The sequence below is a fragment of the Oncorhynchus gorbuscha genome, linkage group LG13 (genome assembly GCF_021184085.1).
Source record: "Oncorhynchus gorbuscha isolate QuinsamMale2020 ecotype Even-year linkage group LG13, OgorEven_v1.0, whole genome shotgun sequence".
NCBI lineage: Eukaryota > Metazoa > Chordata > Actinopteri > Salmoniformes > Salmonidae > Oncorhynchus > Oncorhynchus gorbuscha.
In genome coordinates this window covers 9,857,254-9,878,237 of record NC_060185.1, presented here as the reverse complement: position 1 = coordinate 9,878,237, position 20,984 = coordinate 9,857,254, and the positions used below count along the sequence as shown (strand labels likewise).

The 20,984-nt window shown below is 45.1% G+C and overlaps 1 protein-coding gene across 1 annotated transcript in view; it reads left to right on the top strand.

Annotated features, from left to right (window-relative positions):
* LOC123993841 (collagen alpha-1(XXVI) chain-like) overlaps positions 1-20,775 on the top strand; it is a 65,562-nt gene extending 44,787 nt beyond the window's left edge. The window contains exons 9-15 of the mRNA XM_046296306.1: positions 6,361-6,433; positions 6,647-6,746; positions 14,067-14,129; positions 14,581-14,616; positions 14,776-14,820; positions 17,658-17,748; positions 18,138-20,775. Of these exons, the coding sequence (XP_046152262.1) occupies positions 6,361-6,433; positions 6,647-6,746; positions 14,067-14,129; positions 14,581-14,616; positions 14,776-14,820; positions 17,658-17,748; positions 18,138-18,358 (629 nt within the window). The 3' untranslated portion in view covers positions 18,359-20,775. The remainder of the gene's footprint in view (positions 1-6,360; positions 6,434-6,646; positions 6,747-14,066; positions 14,130-14,580; positions 14,617-14,775; positions 14,821-17,657; positions 17,749-18,137) is intronic.
* Positions 20,776-20,984: the final 209 nt, after the last annotated feature.

The following is a 20,984-nucleotide window of genomic DNA, read 5'->3' as shown; positions in this document are numbered from 1 at the left end:
CTCCACTGGCTTCCAGTTGAAGCTCGCATCCGCTACAAGACCATGCTGCTTGCCTACGGAGCTGTGAGGGGAACGGCACCTCAGTACCTCCAGGCTCTGATCAGGCCCTACACCCAAACAAGGGCACTGCGTTCATCCACCTCTGGCCTGCTCGCCTCCCTACCACTGAGGAAGTACAGTTCCCGCTCAGCCCAGTCAAAACTGTTCGCTGCCCTGTCCCCCCAATAGTGGAACAAACTCCCTCACGACGCCAGGACAGTGGAGTCAATCACCACCTTCCGGAGACACCTGAAACCCCACCTCTTTAAGGAATACCTAGGATAGGATAAGTATTCCCTCTCACCCCCCTTTAAGATTTAGATGCACTATTGTAAAGTGACTGTTCCACTGGATGTCATAAGGTGAATGCACCAATTTGTAAGTCGCTCTGGAGAAGAGCGTCTGCTAAATGACTTAAATGTAAATGTAAATGTAAATGTTGAGAACACCTTTATTTAACCAGGTAGGCTAGTTGAGAACACCTTTATTTAACCAGGTAGGCTAGTTGAGAACACCTTTATTTAACCAGGTAGACTAGTTGAGAACACCTTTATTTAACCAGGTAGGCTAGTTGAGAACAAGTTCTCATTTACAACTTCAACCTGGCCAGGATAAAGCAATGCAGTTCAACACAAACAACAACACAGAGTTACACAACAAACATACAATCAATAATACAGTAGGAAAATCTATATACAGTGAGTGCAAATGAGGTAGGATAAGAGAGGTAAGGCAATGAATAGGCCATGGTGGCGAAGGAATTACAATATAGCAATTAAACACTGGAATGGTAGGATGTGCAGAAGATGAATGTGCAAGTTGAGATATTGGGGTGCAAAGGAGCAAGATAAATAAATACAGTATGGGGATGAGGTAGATTGGATGGGCTATTTACAGATGAGCTATGTACAGGTGCAGTGATCTGTGAGCTGCTCTGACAGCTGGTGTTTAAAGCTAGTGAGGGAGGTGAGAGTCTCCAGCTTCTGAGATTTTTTCAGTTTGTTCCAGTCATTGGCAGCAGAGAACTGGAGAGGCGACCAAAGGAAGAATTGGCTTTGGGGGTGACCAGAGAGATATACCTGCTGGAGCGCGTGCTACGGGTGGGTGCTGCTATGGTGACCAGTGAGCTGAGATAAGGCGGGGCTTTACCTAGCAGAGGCTTGTAGATGAAATTGCCTGGTATAGAGGTCCTGGATGACGGGAAGCTTGGCCCCAGTGATGTACTGGGCTGTTCACACTACCCTCTGTAGTGCCTTGTAGTCGGGGTCTGAGCAGTTGCCATTCCAGGCAGTGATGCTCTCGATGGTGCAGCTGTAGAACCTTTTGAGGATCTGAGGACCCATGCCAAACCTTTTCAGTCTCCTGAGGGGGAATAGAGTTTGTCGTGCCCTCTTCACGAATGTCTTGGTGTGCTTGGACTATGTTAGTTTGTTGGTGATGTGGACACCAAGGAACTTGGAGCTCTCAACCTACTCCACTGCAGCCCTGTCAATGAGAATGTGGGCGTGCTCGGTCATCTTTACTCTGTAGTCCACAATCATATCCTTTGTCTAGGCTGGGCTTCTGACTTTGCAACTTAAGTAGATAGTGATGGCACTGAGCTGCTTATTAGTAGTCTGGCTCAAAGTGGGTCTGGCTCAGAGTGGGTCTGACTCAGAGTGGGTCTGGCTCTAGATCTGGGTCTGTGGAGAGCAGAGGAGAAGAGAGGCTGTTGGCTGTGTTGGCTGCTGGAGCCAGCTGGCTGTAAATCACAGCTCATTTGTAAGCTGTCAGCACAGCAGTCTGCAATTGAAAATGCAGGCCCAGCCAGGAGCCAAATCCCAGGCCCTTGTAGAGAAGGAATGGAGGGAGACTGCATGAGCAGCTGTCATTAGCTCCAGAGGGATGCTTCCACTCAATGGTGTGTATTCATGTACACCAAGGGAAGCCAGTCCCCCCCCCCTCACCATTTTTTTTTTCAAATAAACATTTATAATCTATCTTTTGCCTCTGTGTCTGTAGCTAAAATTGTCCCTTTCCTAAATTAGCCATGGATGTAGCTAGGGATTTGGACTTGTGGTTTTACTTAATTCTCCATACTGGCCAATGATTACAACGGCGATTTAGATCCAATCATTAATTCATACCTTGTTGTGTCCCCGGCCTGAGAGGATGGAAGTTCAATATGTACGGTAGCGAGATGTAGAAGGCTAATGTTAACTAGCTAACGTTGCCCATGAATGGAAGTTAGACTAGCGAGTAATCATTTTAGCCAAGTAGCCTGGGACAACAACAAAAAAGCCTGTACTGTATGACAGAGTGAGAGACTATTTCATCAATATGAAAGAGAGGAGTTGTTTCTCTACAAGTAGAGTGAGTCAACATGTTTTTCTACTTGCATCAATGTGCATGCATACACACACACACACACACACACACACACACACACACACACACACACACACACACACACACACACACACACACACACACACACACACACACACACACACACACACACACACACACACACACACACACACACACACGGAGAAATCAGAACCATGCACATCCACATCATATGTAGCTTATGTTGATTGGACTGAATCGTTATTTTGATATATTTTAGTTGTCGCTGTATTAGACTAAGCAGAGGGGGGGGGGTAGCCACGCATCGCTACTGTTTCCACTAGACCCTCTATGCCTCAACTAGACCCTCTATGCCTCAACTAGACCCTCTATGCTTCCACTATACCCTCTATACTTCCACTAGACCCTCTATACTTCCACTAGACCCTCTATGCTTCCACTAGACCCTCTATGCTTCCACTAGACCCTCTATGCTTCCACTAGACCCTCTATGCTTCCACTAGACCCTCTATGCCTCCACTAGACCCTCTATACTTCCACTAGACCCTCTATGCTTCCAACAGACCCTCTATACTTCCACAAGAGCCTCTATGCCTCCACTAGACCCTATATGCCTCCACTAGACCCTCTATGCCTCCACTAGACCCTCTATACTTCCACTAGAGCCTATATGCTTCCACTAGACCCTCTATGCTTCCACCAGACCCTCTATGCCTCAACTAGACCCTCTATGCTTCCACTAGACCCTCTATGCCTCCACTAGACCCTCTATGCTTCCACTAGATCCTCTATGCTTCCACTAGACCCTCTATGCCTCCACTAGACCCTCTATGCCTCCACTAGACCCTCTATGCTTCCACTAGATCCTCTATGCTTCCACCAGACCCGCTATGCTTCCACTAGACCCTCTATGCTTCCACTAGACCCTCTATGCTTCCACTCGACCCTCTATGCTTCCACTAGACCCTCTATGCCTCCACTAGACCCTCTATGCTTCCACCAAACCCTATATACTTCCACCAGACCCTCTATGCTTCCACTAGACCCTCTATGCCTCCACTAGACCCTCTATGCCTCCACCAGACCCTCTATGCTTCCACTAGACCCTCTATGCTTCCACTAGACCCTCTATGCCTCCACTAGACCCTCTATACTTCCACTAGACCCTCTATGCTTCCAACAGACCCTTTATACTTCCACAAGAGCCTCTATGCCTCCACTAGACCCTCTATGCCTCCACTAGACCCTCTATGCCTCCACTAGACCCTCTATACTTCCACTAGAGCCTATATGCTTCCACTAGACCCTCTATGCTTCCACCAGACCCTCTATGCCTCAACTAGACCCTCTATGCCTCAACTAGACCCTCTATGCTTCCACTAGACCCTCTATGCCTCCACTAGATTCTCTATGCTTCCACTAGACCCTCTATGCCTCCACTAGACCCTCTATGCCTCCACTAGACCCTCTATGCTTCCACTAGATCCTCTATGCTTCCACCAGACCCGCTATGCTTCCACTAGACCCTCTATGCTTCCACTAGACCTATATGCTTCCACTAGACCCTCTATGCTTCCACTAGACCCTCTATGCCTCCACTAGACCCTCTATGCTTCCACCAAACCCTATATACTTCCACCAGACCCTCTATGCTTCCACTAGACCCTCTATGCCTCCACTAGACCCTCTATGCCTCCACTAGACCCTCTATACTTCCACTAGATCCTCTATGCTTCCACTAGACCCTCTATACTTCCACTAGACCCTCTATGCTTCCACCAGACCCTCTATGCTTCCACCAGACCCTCTATGCTTCCACTAGACCCTCTATGCTTCCACTAGACCCTCTATGCCTCCACCAGACCCGCTATGCTTCCACTAGACCCCCTATGCTTCCACTAGACCCTCTATACTTCCACTAGACCCTCTATGCTTCCACCAGACCCTCTATGCTTCCACTAGACCCTCTATGCTTCCACTAGACCCTCTATGCCTCCACTAGACCCTCTATGCTTCCACTAGACCCTCTATGCTTCCAACAGACCCTCTATACTTCCACAAGAGCCTCTATGCCTCCACTAGACCCTCTATGCCTCCACTAGACCCTCTATGCCTCCACTAGACCCTCTATACTTCCACTAGAGCCTATATGCTTCCACTAGACCCTCTATGCTTCCACCAGACCCTCTATGCCTCAACTAGACCCTCTATTCTCTATGCTTCCACTAGACCCTCTATGCCTCCACTAGACCCTCTATGCTTCCACTAGATCCTCTATGCTTCCACTAGACCCTCTATGCCTCCACTAGACCCTCTATGCCTCCACTAGACCCTCTATGCTTCCACTAGACCCTCTATGCTTCCACCAGACCCTCTATGCTTCCACTAGACCCTCTATGCTTCCACTAGACCCTCTATGCTTCCACTTGCCACTAGACCCTCGACCCTCTATGCTTCCACTAGACCCTCTATGCCTCCACTAGACCCTCTATGCTTCCACCAAACCCTATATACTTCCACCAGACCCTCTATGCTTCCACTAGACCCTCTATGCCTCCACTAGACCCTCTATGCCTCCACTAGACCCTCTATACTTCCACTAGACCCTCTATACTTCCACTAGAGCCTCTATGCTTCCACTAGACCCTCTATGCTTCCACCAGACCCTCTATGCCTCAACTAGACCCTCTATGCTTCCACTAGACCCTCTATGCCTCCACTAGACCCTCTATGCTTCCACTAGACCCTCTATGCCTCCACTAGACCCTCTATGCTTCCACTAGATCCTTTATGCTTCCACTAGACCCTCTATGCTTCCACTAGACCCTCTATGCCTCCACTAGACCCTCTATAATATAATATAATATATAATATAATAATATATGCCATTTAGCAGACGCTTTTATCCAAAGCGACTTACAGTCATGTGTGCATACATTCTACGTATGGGTGGTCCCGGGGATCGAACCCACTACCCTGGCGTTACAAGCGCCATGCTCTACCAACTGAGCTGCTTCCACTAGATCCTCTATGCTTCCACCAGACCCTCTATGCTTCCACCAGACCCTCTATGCTTCCACCAGACCCTCTATTCTTCCACTAGACCCTCTATGCTACCACTAGACCCTCTATACTTCCACTACACCCTCTATGCGTCCACCAGACCCTCTATGCTTCCACCAGACCCTCTATGCTTCCACCAGACCCTCTATGCTTCCACTAGACCCTCTATGCTTCCACCAGACCCTCTATGCTTCCACCAGACCCTCTATGCTTCCACTAGATCCTCTATGCCTCCACTAGACCCTCTATGCCTCCACTAGACCCTCTATGCTTCCACTAGACCCTCTATGCTTCCACCAGACCCTCTATGCTTCCACTAGACCCTCTATGCTTCCACTAGACCCTCTATGCTTCCACTAGACCCTCTATGCTTCCACTAGACCCTCTATGCTTCCACTAGACCCTCTATGCTTCCACTAGACCCTCTATGCTTCCACTAGACCCTCTATGCCTCCACCTAGACAGGTGCATGTATTCACACAAGGACCGACACAACCTAGACAGGTGCATGTATTCATATAAATGCACATCTCATTTGATAAAAGTTATTTTACCCTAGCAGTTTACCCTAACAACAGTCACCAATACAGAATGTTGACAGCCGACATGTCTAGGCTCTGATCCAGTACTCTGAGCTCAGAGACGGACTAACCCTATCCTGAACCCAGATCTCTAACAGACGGTGATCCGTAAAAGACCAGCTGTAGTCTTCGCATAAGGAGTTCCTTACAATATTCAGACTGTATGATGAAACACACACACACACACATGTTTGATGACAAACCAAGGGTGAAGTGTTGGGTCAGAGGTCCTACAAGCCTTAATGAAACACCATTTAGTATTTTACGGCATTGGTACAACGACAGTAATTAAATGTATTTTTTGTTTGTTTGTTTGTGTTTTAATCAGAGGAGACCCGTCTTACTACAACTCTTCCTGAGTTGGTAGCTGGCCCTCCCTCCTGGCCCCCTAGGACCTCCAGGTACCACTTCAGTTCTGTGTGTATTTGTGTGTGTGTGTGTGTGTGTGTGTGTGTGTGTGTGTGTGTGTGTGTGTGTGTGTGTGTGTGTGTGTGTGTGTGTGTGTGTGTGTGTGTGTGTGTGTGTGTGTGTGTGTGTGTGTGTGTGTGTGTGTGTGTGTGTGTGTGTGTGTGTGTGTGTGTGTCGCTGGTATTTTTCTCCAAGAATCAGGACAGAACTACAGGTAGTATGGACATGAATATGTTCTGGAACTGTTTCTGTGACATCACAGGTCCCCCTGGACCAATCGGACCAGCAGGAGTTCCAGGGCGAGACGTGAGTACCAAATAGTCTGGTATAATGTCAGAGATGTTACTATGGGGACGGTCAACATTACATAGCAGATGTTACTATGGGGACGGTCAACATTACATAGCAGAGATGTTACTATGGGGACGGTCAACATTACATAGCAGAGATGTTACTATGGTCACGGTCAGGTCAACATTACATAGCTGAGATGTTACTATGGTCAAGGTCAACATTACATAGCAGAGATGTTACTATGGGGACGGTCAACATTACATAGCAGAGATGTTACTATGGGGAAGGTCAACATTACATAGCAGAGGTGTTACTATGGACACGGTCAGGTCAACATTACATAGCAGAGATGTTACTATGGTCACGGTCAGGTCAACATTACATAGCAGAGATGTTACTATGGTCAAGGTCAACATTACATAGCAGAGATGTTACTATGGTCAAGGTCAACATTACATAGCAGAGATGTTACTATGGTCACAGTCAACATTACATAGCAGAGATGTTACTATGGTCAAGGTCAACATTACATAGCAGAGATGTTACTATGGTCAAGGTCAACATTACATAACAGATGTTACTATGGACACGGTCAGGTCAACATTACATAGCAGAGATGTTACTATGGTCAAGGTCAACATTACATAGCAGAGATGTTACTATGGTCACGGTCAGGTCAACATTACATAGCGGAGATGTTACTATGGGGACGGTCAACATTACATAGCAGAGATGTTACTATGGTCAAGGTCAACATTACATAGCAGAGATGTTACTATGGTCAAGGTCAACATTACATAGCAGAGATGTTACTATGGTCACAGTCAACATTACATAACAGAGATGTTACTATGGACACGGTCAGGTCAACATTACATAGCAGAGATGTTACTATGGTCAAGGTCAACATTACATAGTAGAGATGTTACTATGGTCACGGTCAACATTACATAGCAGAGATGTTACTATTGTCACGGTCAGGTCAACATTACATAGCAGAGATGTTACTATGGTCAAGGTCAACATTACATAGTAGAGATGTTACTATGGTCAAGGTCAACATTACATAGCAGAGATGTTACTATGGTCACAGTCAACATTACATAGCAGAGATGTTACTATGGTCAAGGTCAACATTACATAGCAGAGATGTTACTATGGTCAGGTCAACATTACATAGCAGAGATGTTACTATGGTCACAGTCAACATTACATAGCAGAGGTGTTACTATGGTCACGGTCAGGTCAACATTACATAGCAGAGATGTTACTATGGACACGGTCAGGTCAACATTACATAGCAGAGATGTTACTATGGGGACGGTCAACATTACATAGCAGAGATGTTACTATGGTCACGGTCAGGTCAACATTACATAGTAGAGATGTTACTATGGGGACGGTCAACATTACATAACAGAGATGTTACTATGGACATGGTCAGGTCAACATTACATAGCAGAGATGTTACTATGGTCAAGGTCAACATTACATAGTAGAGATGTTACTATGGTCACGGTCAACATTACATAGCAGAGATGTTACTATTGTCACGGTCAGGTCAACATTACATAGCAGAGATGTTACTATGGTCAAGGTCAACATTACATAGTAGAGATGTTACTATGGTCAAGGTCAACATTACATAGCAGAGATGTTACTATGGTCACAGTCAACATTACATAGCAGAGATGTTACTATGGTCACGGTCAGGTCAACATTACATAGCAGAGATGTTACTATGGTCACAGTCAACATTACATAGCAGAGGTGTTACTATGGTCACGGTCAGGTCAACATTACATAGCAGAGATGTTACTATGGTCACGGTCAGGTCAACATTACATAGCAGAGATGTTACTATGGGGACGGTCAACATTACATAGCAGAGATGTTACTATGGTCACGGTCAGGTCAACATTACATAGTAGAGATGTTACTATGGGGACGGTCAACATTACATAGCAGAGATGTTACTATGGTCACGGTCAGGTCAACATTACATAGTAGAGATGTTACTATGGGGACGGTCAACATTACATAGTAGAGATGTTACTATGGTCACAGTCAGGTCAACATTACATAGCAGAGATGTTACTATGGTCACAGTCAACATTACATAGCAGAGATGTTACTATGGTCACGGTCAGGTCAACATTACATAGCAGAGATGTTACTATGGTCAAGGTCAGGTCAACATTACATAGCAGAGATGTTACTATGGGGACGGTCAACATTACATAGTAGAGATGTTACTATGGTCACGGTCAGGTCAACATTACATAGCAGAGATGTTACTATGGGGACGGTCAACATTACATAGCAGAGATGTTACTATGGTCACGGTCAGGTCAACATTACATAGCAGAGATGTTACTATGGGGACGGTCAACATTACATAGCAGAGATGTTACTATGGTCACAGTCAAAATTACATAGCAGAGATGTTACTATGGTCACGGTCAGGTCAACATTACATAGCTGAGATGTTACTATGGGGACGGTCAACATTACATAGCAGAGATGTTACTATGGTCACAGTCAACATTACATAGCAGAGATGTTACTATGGTCACGGTCAGGTCAACATTACATAGCAGAGGTGTTACTATGGGGACGGTCAACATTACATAGCAGAGATGTTACTATGGTCACAGTCAGGTCAACATTACATAGCAGAGATGTTACTATGGTCACAGTCAACATTACATAGCAGAGATGTTACTATGGTCACAGTCAGGTCAACATTACATAGTAGAGATGTTACTATGGTCACAGTCAACATTACATAGCAGAGATGTTACTATGGTCACAGTCAACATTACATAGCAGAGATGTTACTATGGTCACAGTCAGGTCAACATTACATAGTAGAGATGTTACTATGGTCACAGTCAACATTACATAGCAGAGATGTTACTATGGTCACAGTCAACATTACATAGCAGAGATGTTACTATGGTCACAGTCAACATTACATAGCAGAGATGTTACTATGGTCACAGTCAGGTCAACATTACATAGTAGAGATGTTACTATGGTCACAGTCAGGTCAACATTACATAGCAGAGATGTTACTATGGTCACAGTCAACATTACATAGCAGAGATGTTACTATGGTCACAGTCAACATTACATAGCAGAGATGTTACTATGGTCACAGTCAACATTACATAGCAGAGATGTTACTATGGTCACAGTCAACATTACATAGCAGAGATGTTACTATGGGGACGGTCAACATTACATAGCAGAGATGTTACTATGGTCACAGTCAACATTACATAGCAGAGATGTTACTATGGTCACAGTCAGGTCAACATTACATAGGTGTTACTATGGGGAAACATTACATAGCAGAGATGTTACTATGGTCAAGGTCAACATTACATAGCAGAGATGTTACTATGGTCAAGGTCAACATTACATAGCAGAGATGTTACTATGGTCACAGTCAACATTACATAACAGAGATGTTACTATGGACACGGTCAGGTCAACATTACATAGCAGAGATGTTACTATGGTCAAGGTCAACATTACATAGTAGAGATGTTACTATGGTCACGGTCAACATTACATAGCAGAGATGTTACTATTGTCACGGTCAGGTCAACATTACATAGCAGAGATGTTACTATGGTCAAGGTCAACATTACATAGTAGAGATGTTACTATGGTCAAGGTCAACATTACATAGCAGAGATGTTACTATGGTCACAGTCAACATTACATAGCAGAGATGTTACTATGGTCAAGGTCAACATTACATAGCAGAGATGTTACTATGGTCACGGTCAGGTCAACATTACATAGCAGAGATGTTACTATGGTCACAGTCAACATTACATAGCAGAGGTGTTACTATGGTCACGGTCAGGTCAACATTACATAGCAGAGATGTTACTATGGACACGGTCAGGTCAACATTACATAGCAGAGATGTTACTATGGGGACGGTCAACATTACATAGCAGAGATGTTACTATGGTCACAACATTACATAGTAGAGATGTTACTATGGGGACGGTCAACATTACATAACAGAGATGTTACTATGGACACGGTCAGGTCAACATTACATAGCAGAGATGTTACTATGGTCAAGGTCAACATTACATAGTAGAGATGTTACTATGGTCACGGTCAACATTACATAGCAGAGATGTTACTATTGTCACGGTCAGGTCAACATTACATAGCAGATGTTACTATGGTCAAGGTCAACATTACATAGTAGAGATGTTACTATGGTCAAGGTCAACATTACATAGCAGAGATGTTACTATGGTCACAGTCAACATTACATAGCAGAGGTGTTACTAACAGGTCAACATTACATAGCAGAGATGTTACTATGGTCACGGTCAGGTCAACATTACATAGCAGAGATGTTACTATGGGGACGGTCAACATTACATAGCAGAGATGTTACTATGGTCACGGTCAGGTCAACATTACATAGTAGAGATGTTACTATGGGGACGGTCAACATTACATAGCAGAGATGTTACTATGGTCACGGTCAGGTCAACATTACATAGTAGAGATGTTACTATGGGGACGGTCAACATTACATAGTAGAGATGTTACTATGGTCACAGTCAGGTCAACATTACATAGCAGAGATGTTACTATGGTCACAGTCAACATTACATAGCAGAGATGTTACTATGGTCACGGTCAGGTCAACATTACATAGCAGAGATGTTACTATGGTCAAGGTCAGGTCAACATTACATAGCAGAGATGTTACTATGGGGACGGTCAACATTACTATGGTCAGAGATGTTACTATGGGGACGGTCAACATTACATAGCAGAGATGTTACTATGGTCACGGTCAGGTCAACATTACATAGCAGAGATGTTACTATGGGGACGGTCAACATTACATAGCAGAGATGTTACTATGGTCACAGTCAAAATTACATAGCAGAGATGTTACTATGGTCACGGTCAGGTCAACATTACATAGCTGAGATGTTACTATGGGGACGGTCAACATTACATAGCAGAGATGTTACTATGGTCACAGTCAACATTACATAGCAGAGATGTTACTATGGTCACGGTCAGGTCAACATTACATAGCAGAGGTGTTACTATGGGGACGGTCAACATTACATAGCAGAGATGTTACTATGGTCACAGTCAACATTACATAGCAGAGATGTTACTATGGTCACAGTCAGGTCAACATTACATAGGTCAACATTACATAGCAGAGATGTTACTATGGTCACAGTCAGGTCAACATTACATAGTAGAGATGTTACTATGGTCACAGTCAACATTACATAGCAGAGATGTTACTATGGTCAAGGTCAACATTACATAGTAGAGATGTTACTATGGTCACAGTCAACATTACATAGCAGAGATGTTACTATGGTCACAGTCAACATTACATAGCAGAGATGTTACTATGGTCACAGTCAACATTACATAGCAGAGATGTTACTATGGTCACAGTCAGGTCAACATTACATAGTAGAGATGTTACTATGGTCACAGTCAGGTCAACATTACATAGCAGAGATGTTACTATGGTCACAGTCAACATTACATAGCAGAGATGTTACTATGGTCACAGTCAGGTCAACATTACATAGCTGAGATGTTACTATGGTCACAGTCAGGTCAACATTACATAGCAGAGATGTTACTATGGTCAAGGTCAACATTACATAGTAGAGATGTTACTATGGTCACAGTCAGGTCAACATTACATAGCAGAGATGTTACTATGGTCACAGTCAGGTCAACATTACATAGCAGAGATGTTACTATGGTCACAGTCAGGTCAACATTACATAGCAGAGATGTTACTATGGTCACAGTCAGGTCAACATTACATAGCAGAGATGTTACTATGGGGACGGTCAACATTACATAGCAGAGATGTTACAACATTTACATAGCAGAGATGTTACTATGGTCACAGTCAACATTACATAGCAGAGATGTTACTATGGGGACAGTCAACATTACATAGCAGAGATGTTACTATGGTCACAGTCAACATTACATAGCAGAGATGTTACTATGGTCACAGTCAGGTCAACATTACATAGCAGAGATGTTACTATGGTCACAGTCAGGTCAACATTACATAGCAGAGATGTTACTATGGTCAAGGTCAACATTACATAGCAGAGATGTTACTATGGTCACAGTCAGGTCAACATTACATAGCAGAGATGTTACTATGGTCACGGTCAGGTCAACATTACATAGCAGAGATGTTACTATGGTCACGGTCAACATTACATAGCAGAGATGTTACTATGGTCAAGGTCAACATTACATAGCAGAGATGTTACTATGGTCACGGTCAGGTCAACATTACATAGCAGAGATGTTACTATGGGGACGGTCAACATTACATAGCAGAGATGTTACTATGGTCAAGGTCAACATTACATAGCAGAGATGTTACTATGGTCACGGTCAGGTCAACATTACATAGCAGAGATGTTACTATGGGGACGGTCAACATTACATAGCAGAGATGTTACTATGGTCACAGTCAACATTACATAGCAGAGGTGTTACTATGGTCACGGTCAGGTCAACATTACATAGCAGAGATGTTACTATGGTCACGGTCAACATTACATAGCAGAGATGTTACTATGGGGACGGTCAACATTACATAGCAGAGATGTTACTATGGTCAAGGTCAACATTACATAGCAGAGATGTTACTATGGTCAAGGTCAACATTACATAGCAGAGATGTTACTATGGTCACGGTCAACATTACATAGCAGAGATGTTACTATGGTCACGGTCAGGTCAACATTACATAGCAGAGATGTTACTATGGTCACGGTCAGGTCAACATTACATAGCAGAGATGTTACTATGGGGACGGTCAACATTACATAGCAGAGATGTTACTATGGTCACGGTCAACATTACATAGCAGAGATGTTACTATGGTCACAGTCAACATTACATAGCAGAGATGTTACTATGGTCACGGTCAGGTCAACATTACATAGCAGAGATGTTACTATGGTCACGGTCAACATTACATAGCTGAGATGTTACTATGGTCACGGTCAGGTCAACATTACATAGCTGAGATGTTACTATGGGGACGGTCAACATTACATAGCAGAGATGTTACTATGGTCACGGTCAGGTCAACATTACATAGCAGAGGTGTTACTATGGGGACGGTCAACATTACATAGCAGAGATGTTACTATGGTCAAGGTCAACATTACATAGCAGAGATGTTACTATGGTCAAGGTCAGGGCAGTGTGAGCCTGGCTATGTGAGGGAGGTGTCTGAAATGTCGCCCTGTTGGTGCGTTGCAGGCAGAGGGAGGTCCCCAAGGCAAGGCTGGGAATCCCGGTCCGAAAGGAGACGCAGGGGAGAGGGTGAGGCAAAATGTTACGCCTAATGTTCTCATAAGAAAACACTGGACTGCTTTGTAATTCATTCGCTATGAAAGGGTCAGAGGGTTTATTTCAACAGTGTCTTTGTTCCATTGTGCACAAGACATCTGTTTGATCAGGAGGTAGACTGGCACTCTTCAAAGACCTCAATTACTCAGGTATCCTCCCAAATGGAACCCTGTCCCCTACAGAGTGCACTATTTTTAATCAGGGCCTGGTCTCTCTCTCTCTCTCTCTCTCTCTCTCTCTCTCTCTCTCTCTCTCTCTCTCTCTCTCTCTCTCTCTCTCTCTCTCTCTCTCTCTCTCTCTCTCTCTCTCTCTCTCTCTCTCTCTCTCTCTCTCTCTCTCTCTCTCTCTATCTATCTCTCTCTCTATCTATCTATCTATCTATCTATATATATATATATATATATATATATATATATATACTTAGGGCCCTTCAGGATTGCCAGGGGAGCACGGCCAGCCTGTGAGTACAGCACGTGGTGCACGCAACACACACACACATGTATTTGACCTCCTAGTCTTGCACATAGTATTTCACACACACTCAGACATTCTGTGTATTCTAGGTAGTCTGTGTATGTTGCCTCTGTGTTGATCATGTATTGTGTGGCTGTGTTTACAGGGGCAGTCTGGGCAGAAGGGGGAGCCAGGAGAGGGTTTGCCTGAGGTATGCACAGTATTGGACCTCAGTAGATTTTAATATGCTGCTTCCCTGAGTATTCATGGCTCTTTTTGCCCGTGGAGGTGAGTGTGTTTCTGAATGCATGTCTGTCTGTATCTGTCAAGCATTTCGCTACACTCGCATTAACATCTGCTAACCATGTGTATGTGACAAATACATTTGATTTTGTCTGTCTCTCAGGGGGGCGCTGAAGGAGTGTCTGTATCTGTCTGTCTCTCAGGGGGAAGCTGAAGGAGTGTCTGTATCTGTCTGTCTCTCAGGGGGAAGCTGAAGAAGTGTCTGTATCTGTCTGTCTCTCAGGGGGAAGCTGAAGAAGTGTCTGTATCTGTCTGTCTCTCAGGGGGAAGCTGAAGGAGTATTTCTGTATCTGTCTGTCTCTCAGGGGGAAGCTGAAGGAGTGTCTGTATCTGTCTGTCTCTCAGGGGGAAGCTGAAGAAGTGTCTGTATCTGTCTGTCTCTCAGGGGGAAGCTGAAGGAGTATTTCTGTATCTGTCTGTCTCTCAGGGGGAAGCTGAAGGAGTGTCTGTATCTGTCTGTCTCTCAGGGGGAAGCTGAAGAAGTGTCTGTATCTGTCTGTCTCTCAGGGGGAAGCTGAAGGAGTATTTCTGTATCTGTCTGTCTCTCAGGGGGAAGCTGAAGGAGTATGTCTGTATCTGTCTGTCTCTCAGGGGGGCGCTGAAGGAGTATGTCTGTATCTGTCTGTCTCTCAGGGGGAAGCTGAAGGAGTATGTCTGTATCTGTCTGTCTCTCAGGGGGAAGCTGAAGGAGTATGTCTGTATCTGTCTGTCTCTCAGGGGGAAGCTGAAGGAGTATGTCTGTATCTGTCTGTCTCTCAGGGGGGCGCTGAAGTAGTGTCTGTATCTGTCTGTCTCTCAGAGGGAAGCTGAAGGAGTGTCTGTATCTGTCTGTCTCTCAGGGGGAAGCTGAAGGAGTATGTCTGTATCTGTCTCACTCTCAGGGGGAAGCTAAAGGAGTATGTCTGTATCTGTCTGTCTCTCAGGGGGGCGCTGAAGTAGTGTCTGTATCTGTCTGTCTCTCAGGTGGAAGCTGAAGGAGTATGTCTGTATCTGTCTGTCTCTCAGGGGGAAGCTGAAGGAGTATGTCTGTATCTGTCTGTCTCTCAGGGGGAAGCTGAAGGAGTATGTCTGTATCTGTCTGTCTCTCAGGGGGAAGCTGAAGGAGTGTCTGTATCTGTCTGTCTCTCAGGGGGTAGCTGAAGGAGTATGTCTGTATCTGTCTGTCTCTCAGAGGGAAGCTGAAGAAGTATGTCTGTATCTGTCTGTCTCTCAGGGGGGCGCAGAAGGAGTATGTCTGTATCTGTCTGTCTCTCAGGGGGAAGCTGAAGGAGTATGTCTGTATATGTCTGTCTCTCAGGGGGAAGCTGAAGGAGTATGTCTGTATCTGTCTGTCTCTCAGGGGGGCGCTGAAGTAGTGTCTGTATCTGTCTGTCTCTCAGGTGGAAGCTGAAGGAGTATGTCTGTATCTGTCTGTCTCTCAGGGGGAAGCTGAAGGAGTATGTCTCTAAATGTCTGTCTCTCAGGGGGAAGCTGAAGGAGTATGTCTGTATCTGTCTGTCTCTCAGGGGGGCACTGAAGTAGTGTCTGTATCTGTCTGTCTCTCAGAGGGAAGCTGAAGGAGTGTCTGTATCTGTCTGTCTCTCAGGGGGAAGCTGAAGGAGTATGTCTGTATCTGTCTCACTCTCAGGGGGAAGCTAAAGGAGTATGTCTGTATCTGTCTGTCTCTCAGGGGGGCGCTGAAGTAGTGTCTGTATCTGTCTGTCTCTCAGGTGGAAGCTGAAGGAGTATGTCTGTATCTGTCTGTCTCTCAGGGGGAAGCTGAAGGAGTATGTCTGTATCTGTCTGTCTCTCAGGGGGAAGCTGAAGGAGTATGTCTGTATCTGTCTGTCTTTCAGGGGGAAGCTGAAGGAGTATGTCTGTATATGTCTGTCTCTCAGGGGGAAGCTGAAGGAGTATGTCTGTATCTGTCTGTCTCTCAGGGGGAAGCTGAAGGAGTATGTCTGTATATGTCTGTCTCTCAGGGGGGTGCTGAAGGAGTATGTCTGTATCTGTCTGTCTCTCAGGGGGAAGCTGAAGGAGTATGTCTGTTTCTGTCTGTCTCTCAGGGGTAAGCTGAAGGAGTATGTCTGTATCTGTCTGTCTCTCAGGGGGCGCTGAAGTAGTGTCTGTATCTGTCTGTCTCTCAGGGGGAAGCTGAAGAAGTGTCTGTATCTGTCTGTCTCTCAGGGGGAAGCTGAAGGAGTATGTCTGTATATGTCTGTCTCTCAGGGGAGCGCTGAAGGAGTATGTCTGTATCTGTCTGTCTTTCAGGGGGAAGCTGAAGGAGTATGTCTGTATATGTCTGTCTCTCAGGGGGAAGCTGAAGGAGTATGTCTGTATCTGTCTGTCTCTCAGGGGGAAGCTGAAGGAGTATGTCTGTATATGTCTGTCTCTCAGGGGGGTGCTGAAGGAGTATGTCTGTATCTGTCTGTCTCTCAGGGAGAAGCTGAAGGAGTATGTCTGTTTCTGTCTGTCTCTCAGGGGTAAGCTGAAGGAGTATGTCTGTATCTGTCTGTCTCTCAGGGGGCGCTGAAGTAGTGTCTGTATCTGTCTGTCTCTCAGGGGGAAGCTGAAGAAGTGTCTGTATCTGTCTGTCTCTCAGGGGGAAGCTGAAGGAGTATGTCTGTATATGTCTGTCTCTCAGGGGGGCGCTGAAGTAGTGTCTATCTGTCTGTCTCTCAGGTGGAAGCTGAAGGAGTATGTCTGTATATGTCTGTCTCTCAGGGGGAAGCTGAAGGAGTATGTCTGTATATGTCTGTCTCTCAGGGGGAAGCTGAAGGATTGCAGCAGCTGAGGGAAGCTCTCAAGATCCTGGCAGAGAGAGTTCTGATTCTGGAACACATGATTGGCATCCACGGTAAAGGGGGAGGGGTTTCTGATTCTGGAACACATGATTGGCATCCACGGTAAAGGGGGAGGGGTTTCTGATGCTGGAACACATGATTGGCATCCACGGTAAAGGGGGAGGGGTTTCTGATTCTGGAACACATGATTGGCATCCACGGTAAAGGGGGAGGGGTTTCTGATTCTGGAACACATGATTGGCATCCACGGTAAAAGGGGAGGGGTTTCTGATTCTGGAACACATGATTGGCATCCACGGTAAAGTGGGAGGAGTTTCTGATTCTGGAACACGTGATTTCCACAATAGTATTACTTGGGTCCAGAGAATAGAGTGAGACTCAGAAAGTGAGACTCTTAATGTTTGTTCTCATGGTTTCTACCATTGTCCTTTTCTGTATGCAGAGAGTCCAGTGGAGTCAGGCTCTGGACTGGAAGGTCTACCAGACTCCTTTTCCTTCCCCGCCATCAAGACCAGACTGGCCGAGTCCACCATCAAGACCAGACTGGCCGAGTCCACCATCAAGACCAGGCGACTCCAGCCCCTCCAACTCTCCTCCCGTCCATCCTCAAGGAAGCACTCTGGTGGCCAGACGGAGACCATGTATTTTTTAAGACACCAATGAGTGTTTAGTGTTTAGTGTTTAGTGTGTGTGTGTGTGTGTGTGTGTGTGTGTGTGTGTGTGTGTGTGTGTGTGTGTGTGTGTGTGTGTGTGTGTGTGTGTGTGTGTGTGTGTGTGTGTGTGTGTGTGTGTGTGTGTGTGTGTGTGTGTGTGTGTGTGTGTGTGTGTGTGTGTGTGTGTGTGTGTGTGTGTGTCTGATAGAAAAGGTGTAGTATCAAAAAGCCTGCAGAAAGTATTAATTTACATAATGCATGAATGGATATATTTTCAGAAATATACTCATATATATTCTCTCTTCTGTGTAGTATTTGTACACATTTTAAATAACATGCTGTTCTTAGAGCTGAAACCAGAACATGTTCTGTTCTGAGCTGAAACCAGAACATGTTCTGTGCTGAGAGCTGAAACCAGAACATGTTCTGTGCTGAGAGCTGAAACCAGAACATGTTCTGTTCTGAGAGCTGAAACCAGAACATGTTCTGTTCTGAGAGCTGAAACCAGACCATGTTCTGTTCTGAGAGCTGAAACCAGATCATGTTCTGTTCTGAGAGCTGAAACCAGAACATGTTCTGTGCTGAGAGCTGAAACCAGAACATGTTCTGTTCTGAGAGCTGAAACCAGAACATGTTCTGTTCTGAGAGCTGAAACCAGACCATGTTCTGTTCTGAGAGCTGAAACCAGACCATGTTCTGTTCTGGGGGCTGAAACCAGATCATGTTCTGAGAGCTGAAACCAGACCATGTTCTGTTCTGAGGGCTGAAACCAGACCATGTTCTGAGAGCTGAAACCAGAACATGTTCTGTTCTGAGAGCTGAAACCAGACCATGTTCTGTTCTGAGGGCTGAAACCAGACCATGTTCTGTTCTGAGGGCTGAAACCAGAACATGTTCTGTTCTGAGAGCTGAAACCAGACCATGTTCTGTTCTGAGGGCTGAAACCAGACCATGTTCTGTGCTGTTCTACAGGATTTTGGACAACCTTCCTGCTTACATTATTAAAAATAAGTGGAATGAAACTAATAACTTCTGGTGCATAAAACGAAAATAAGTAAAAAATGAAAAAAATTGTATTTTGGCTCGGCTGAAACCACCTGGCTCAAACTCTGAGGTGATGTTAGATGTCCTGCTGCTGTGGCTGGGTTCTGGTCTGCTCTGCTCTGTCCTGTTCTGTCTCTCTTGGCATGTCATGTTTCTGTTATTGGCTAGAAATAAGTGTGTCTCTGTTATTGGTCATTCACCTTATATGGTCTCATTTAAGAGTGTATTTTCCAGTTCTTATATAGCACAGTGTATGTTGACGTACTCCTTTTACTGCACACCTCTTTCAGTGTAATACCTAACATGTATGATGTATTGAATGCCAGGGATTCTGGAGCACCCTCCGGTTGCAACCTTTAAGTGTGATTTAGTAGATGGAAAAAGGCAACGTGCCATTTTATTGTGACGTGTTCTCTTGCTGTTACTGTGTTAATTCATGTGTCATTCTCTTTTAAATTTGATTGTGAGGGCTGTGTGATGGCTATGTGAGGGCTATGTGAGGGCTATGTGAGGGCTATGTGAGGCCTGTGTGATGGCTATGTGAGGACTATGTGATGGCTATGTGATGGCTATGTGAGGGCTATGTGATGGCTCTGTGAGGGCTATGTGAGGGCTATGTGATGGTTCTGTGAAGGCTATGTGACGGCTATGTGATGACTATGTGAGGGCTATGTGAGGGCTATGTCAGGGCTATGTGAGGGCTATGTGAGGACTATGTGAGGGCTATGTGAGGACTATGTGAGGGCTATGTGAGGGCTATGTGAGGCTATGTGAGGGCTATGTGAGGACTATGTGAGGGCTATGTGAGGGCTATGTGAGGGCTATGTGAGGGCTATGTGATGGCTATGTGAGGACTATGTGAGGGCTCTGTGAGGGCTGTGTGAGGGTTATGTGAAGGCTATGTGATGGCTGTGTGAGGGCTCTGTGAGGGCTATGTGAGGGTTATATGAAGGCTATGTGATGGCTGTGAGAGGGCTCTGTGAGGGCTCTGTGAGGGCTATGTGAGGGCTATGTGAGGGCTATGTGAGGGCTATGTGAAGGCTATGTGAGGACTATGTGAAGGCTATGTGAGGACTATGTGAGGGCTATGTGAGGGCTATGTGAGGACTATGTGAGGGCTATGTGAGGACTATGTGAGGGCTATGTGAGGGCTATGGTTGTGATTGTACTGTCTGTAAGCCATTGCACTCAGTGGATGTGTACTGTATCTATCTCTCAATTAAACCCATTCACACAGTTCACACATATGGAGCTACTTACTGTCTGGTATACAGTTCTGATCCCTTAGTTAACATAGAGAGTCTGGTGACATCAATGCAGAACATTACTTTCCATAATTGTGTTGTGATAATCAATGTCTTATCATCATAAAATCTATTTCAACACCCCTAGTCACTGTTCTAGCAATTCACACACAACACAATTCACACACAACACTATTGGTAACTTTGCTGGACATTTCAGAACCCCTTACATTTTAGACATCGGTTCTAAACCCCCTGTTGTTATTTTCCCCTAGTCAATGTTGTTATAACCCCCTAGACACTACCTGTTGTTATAACCCCCTAGTCACTACCTGTTGTTATAACCCC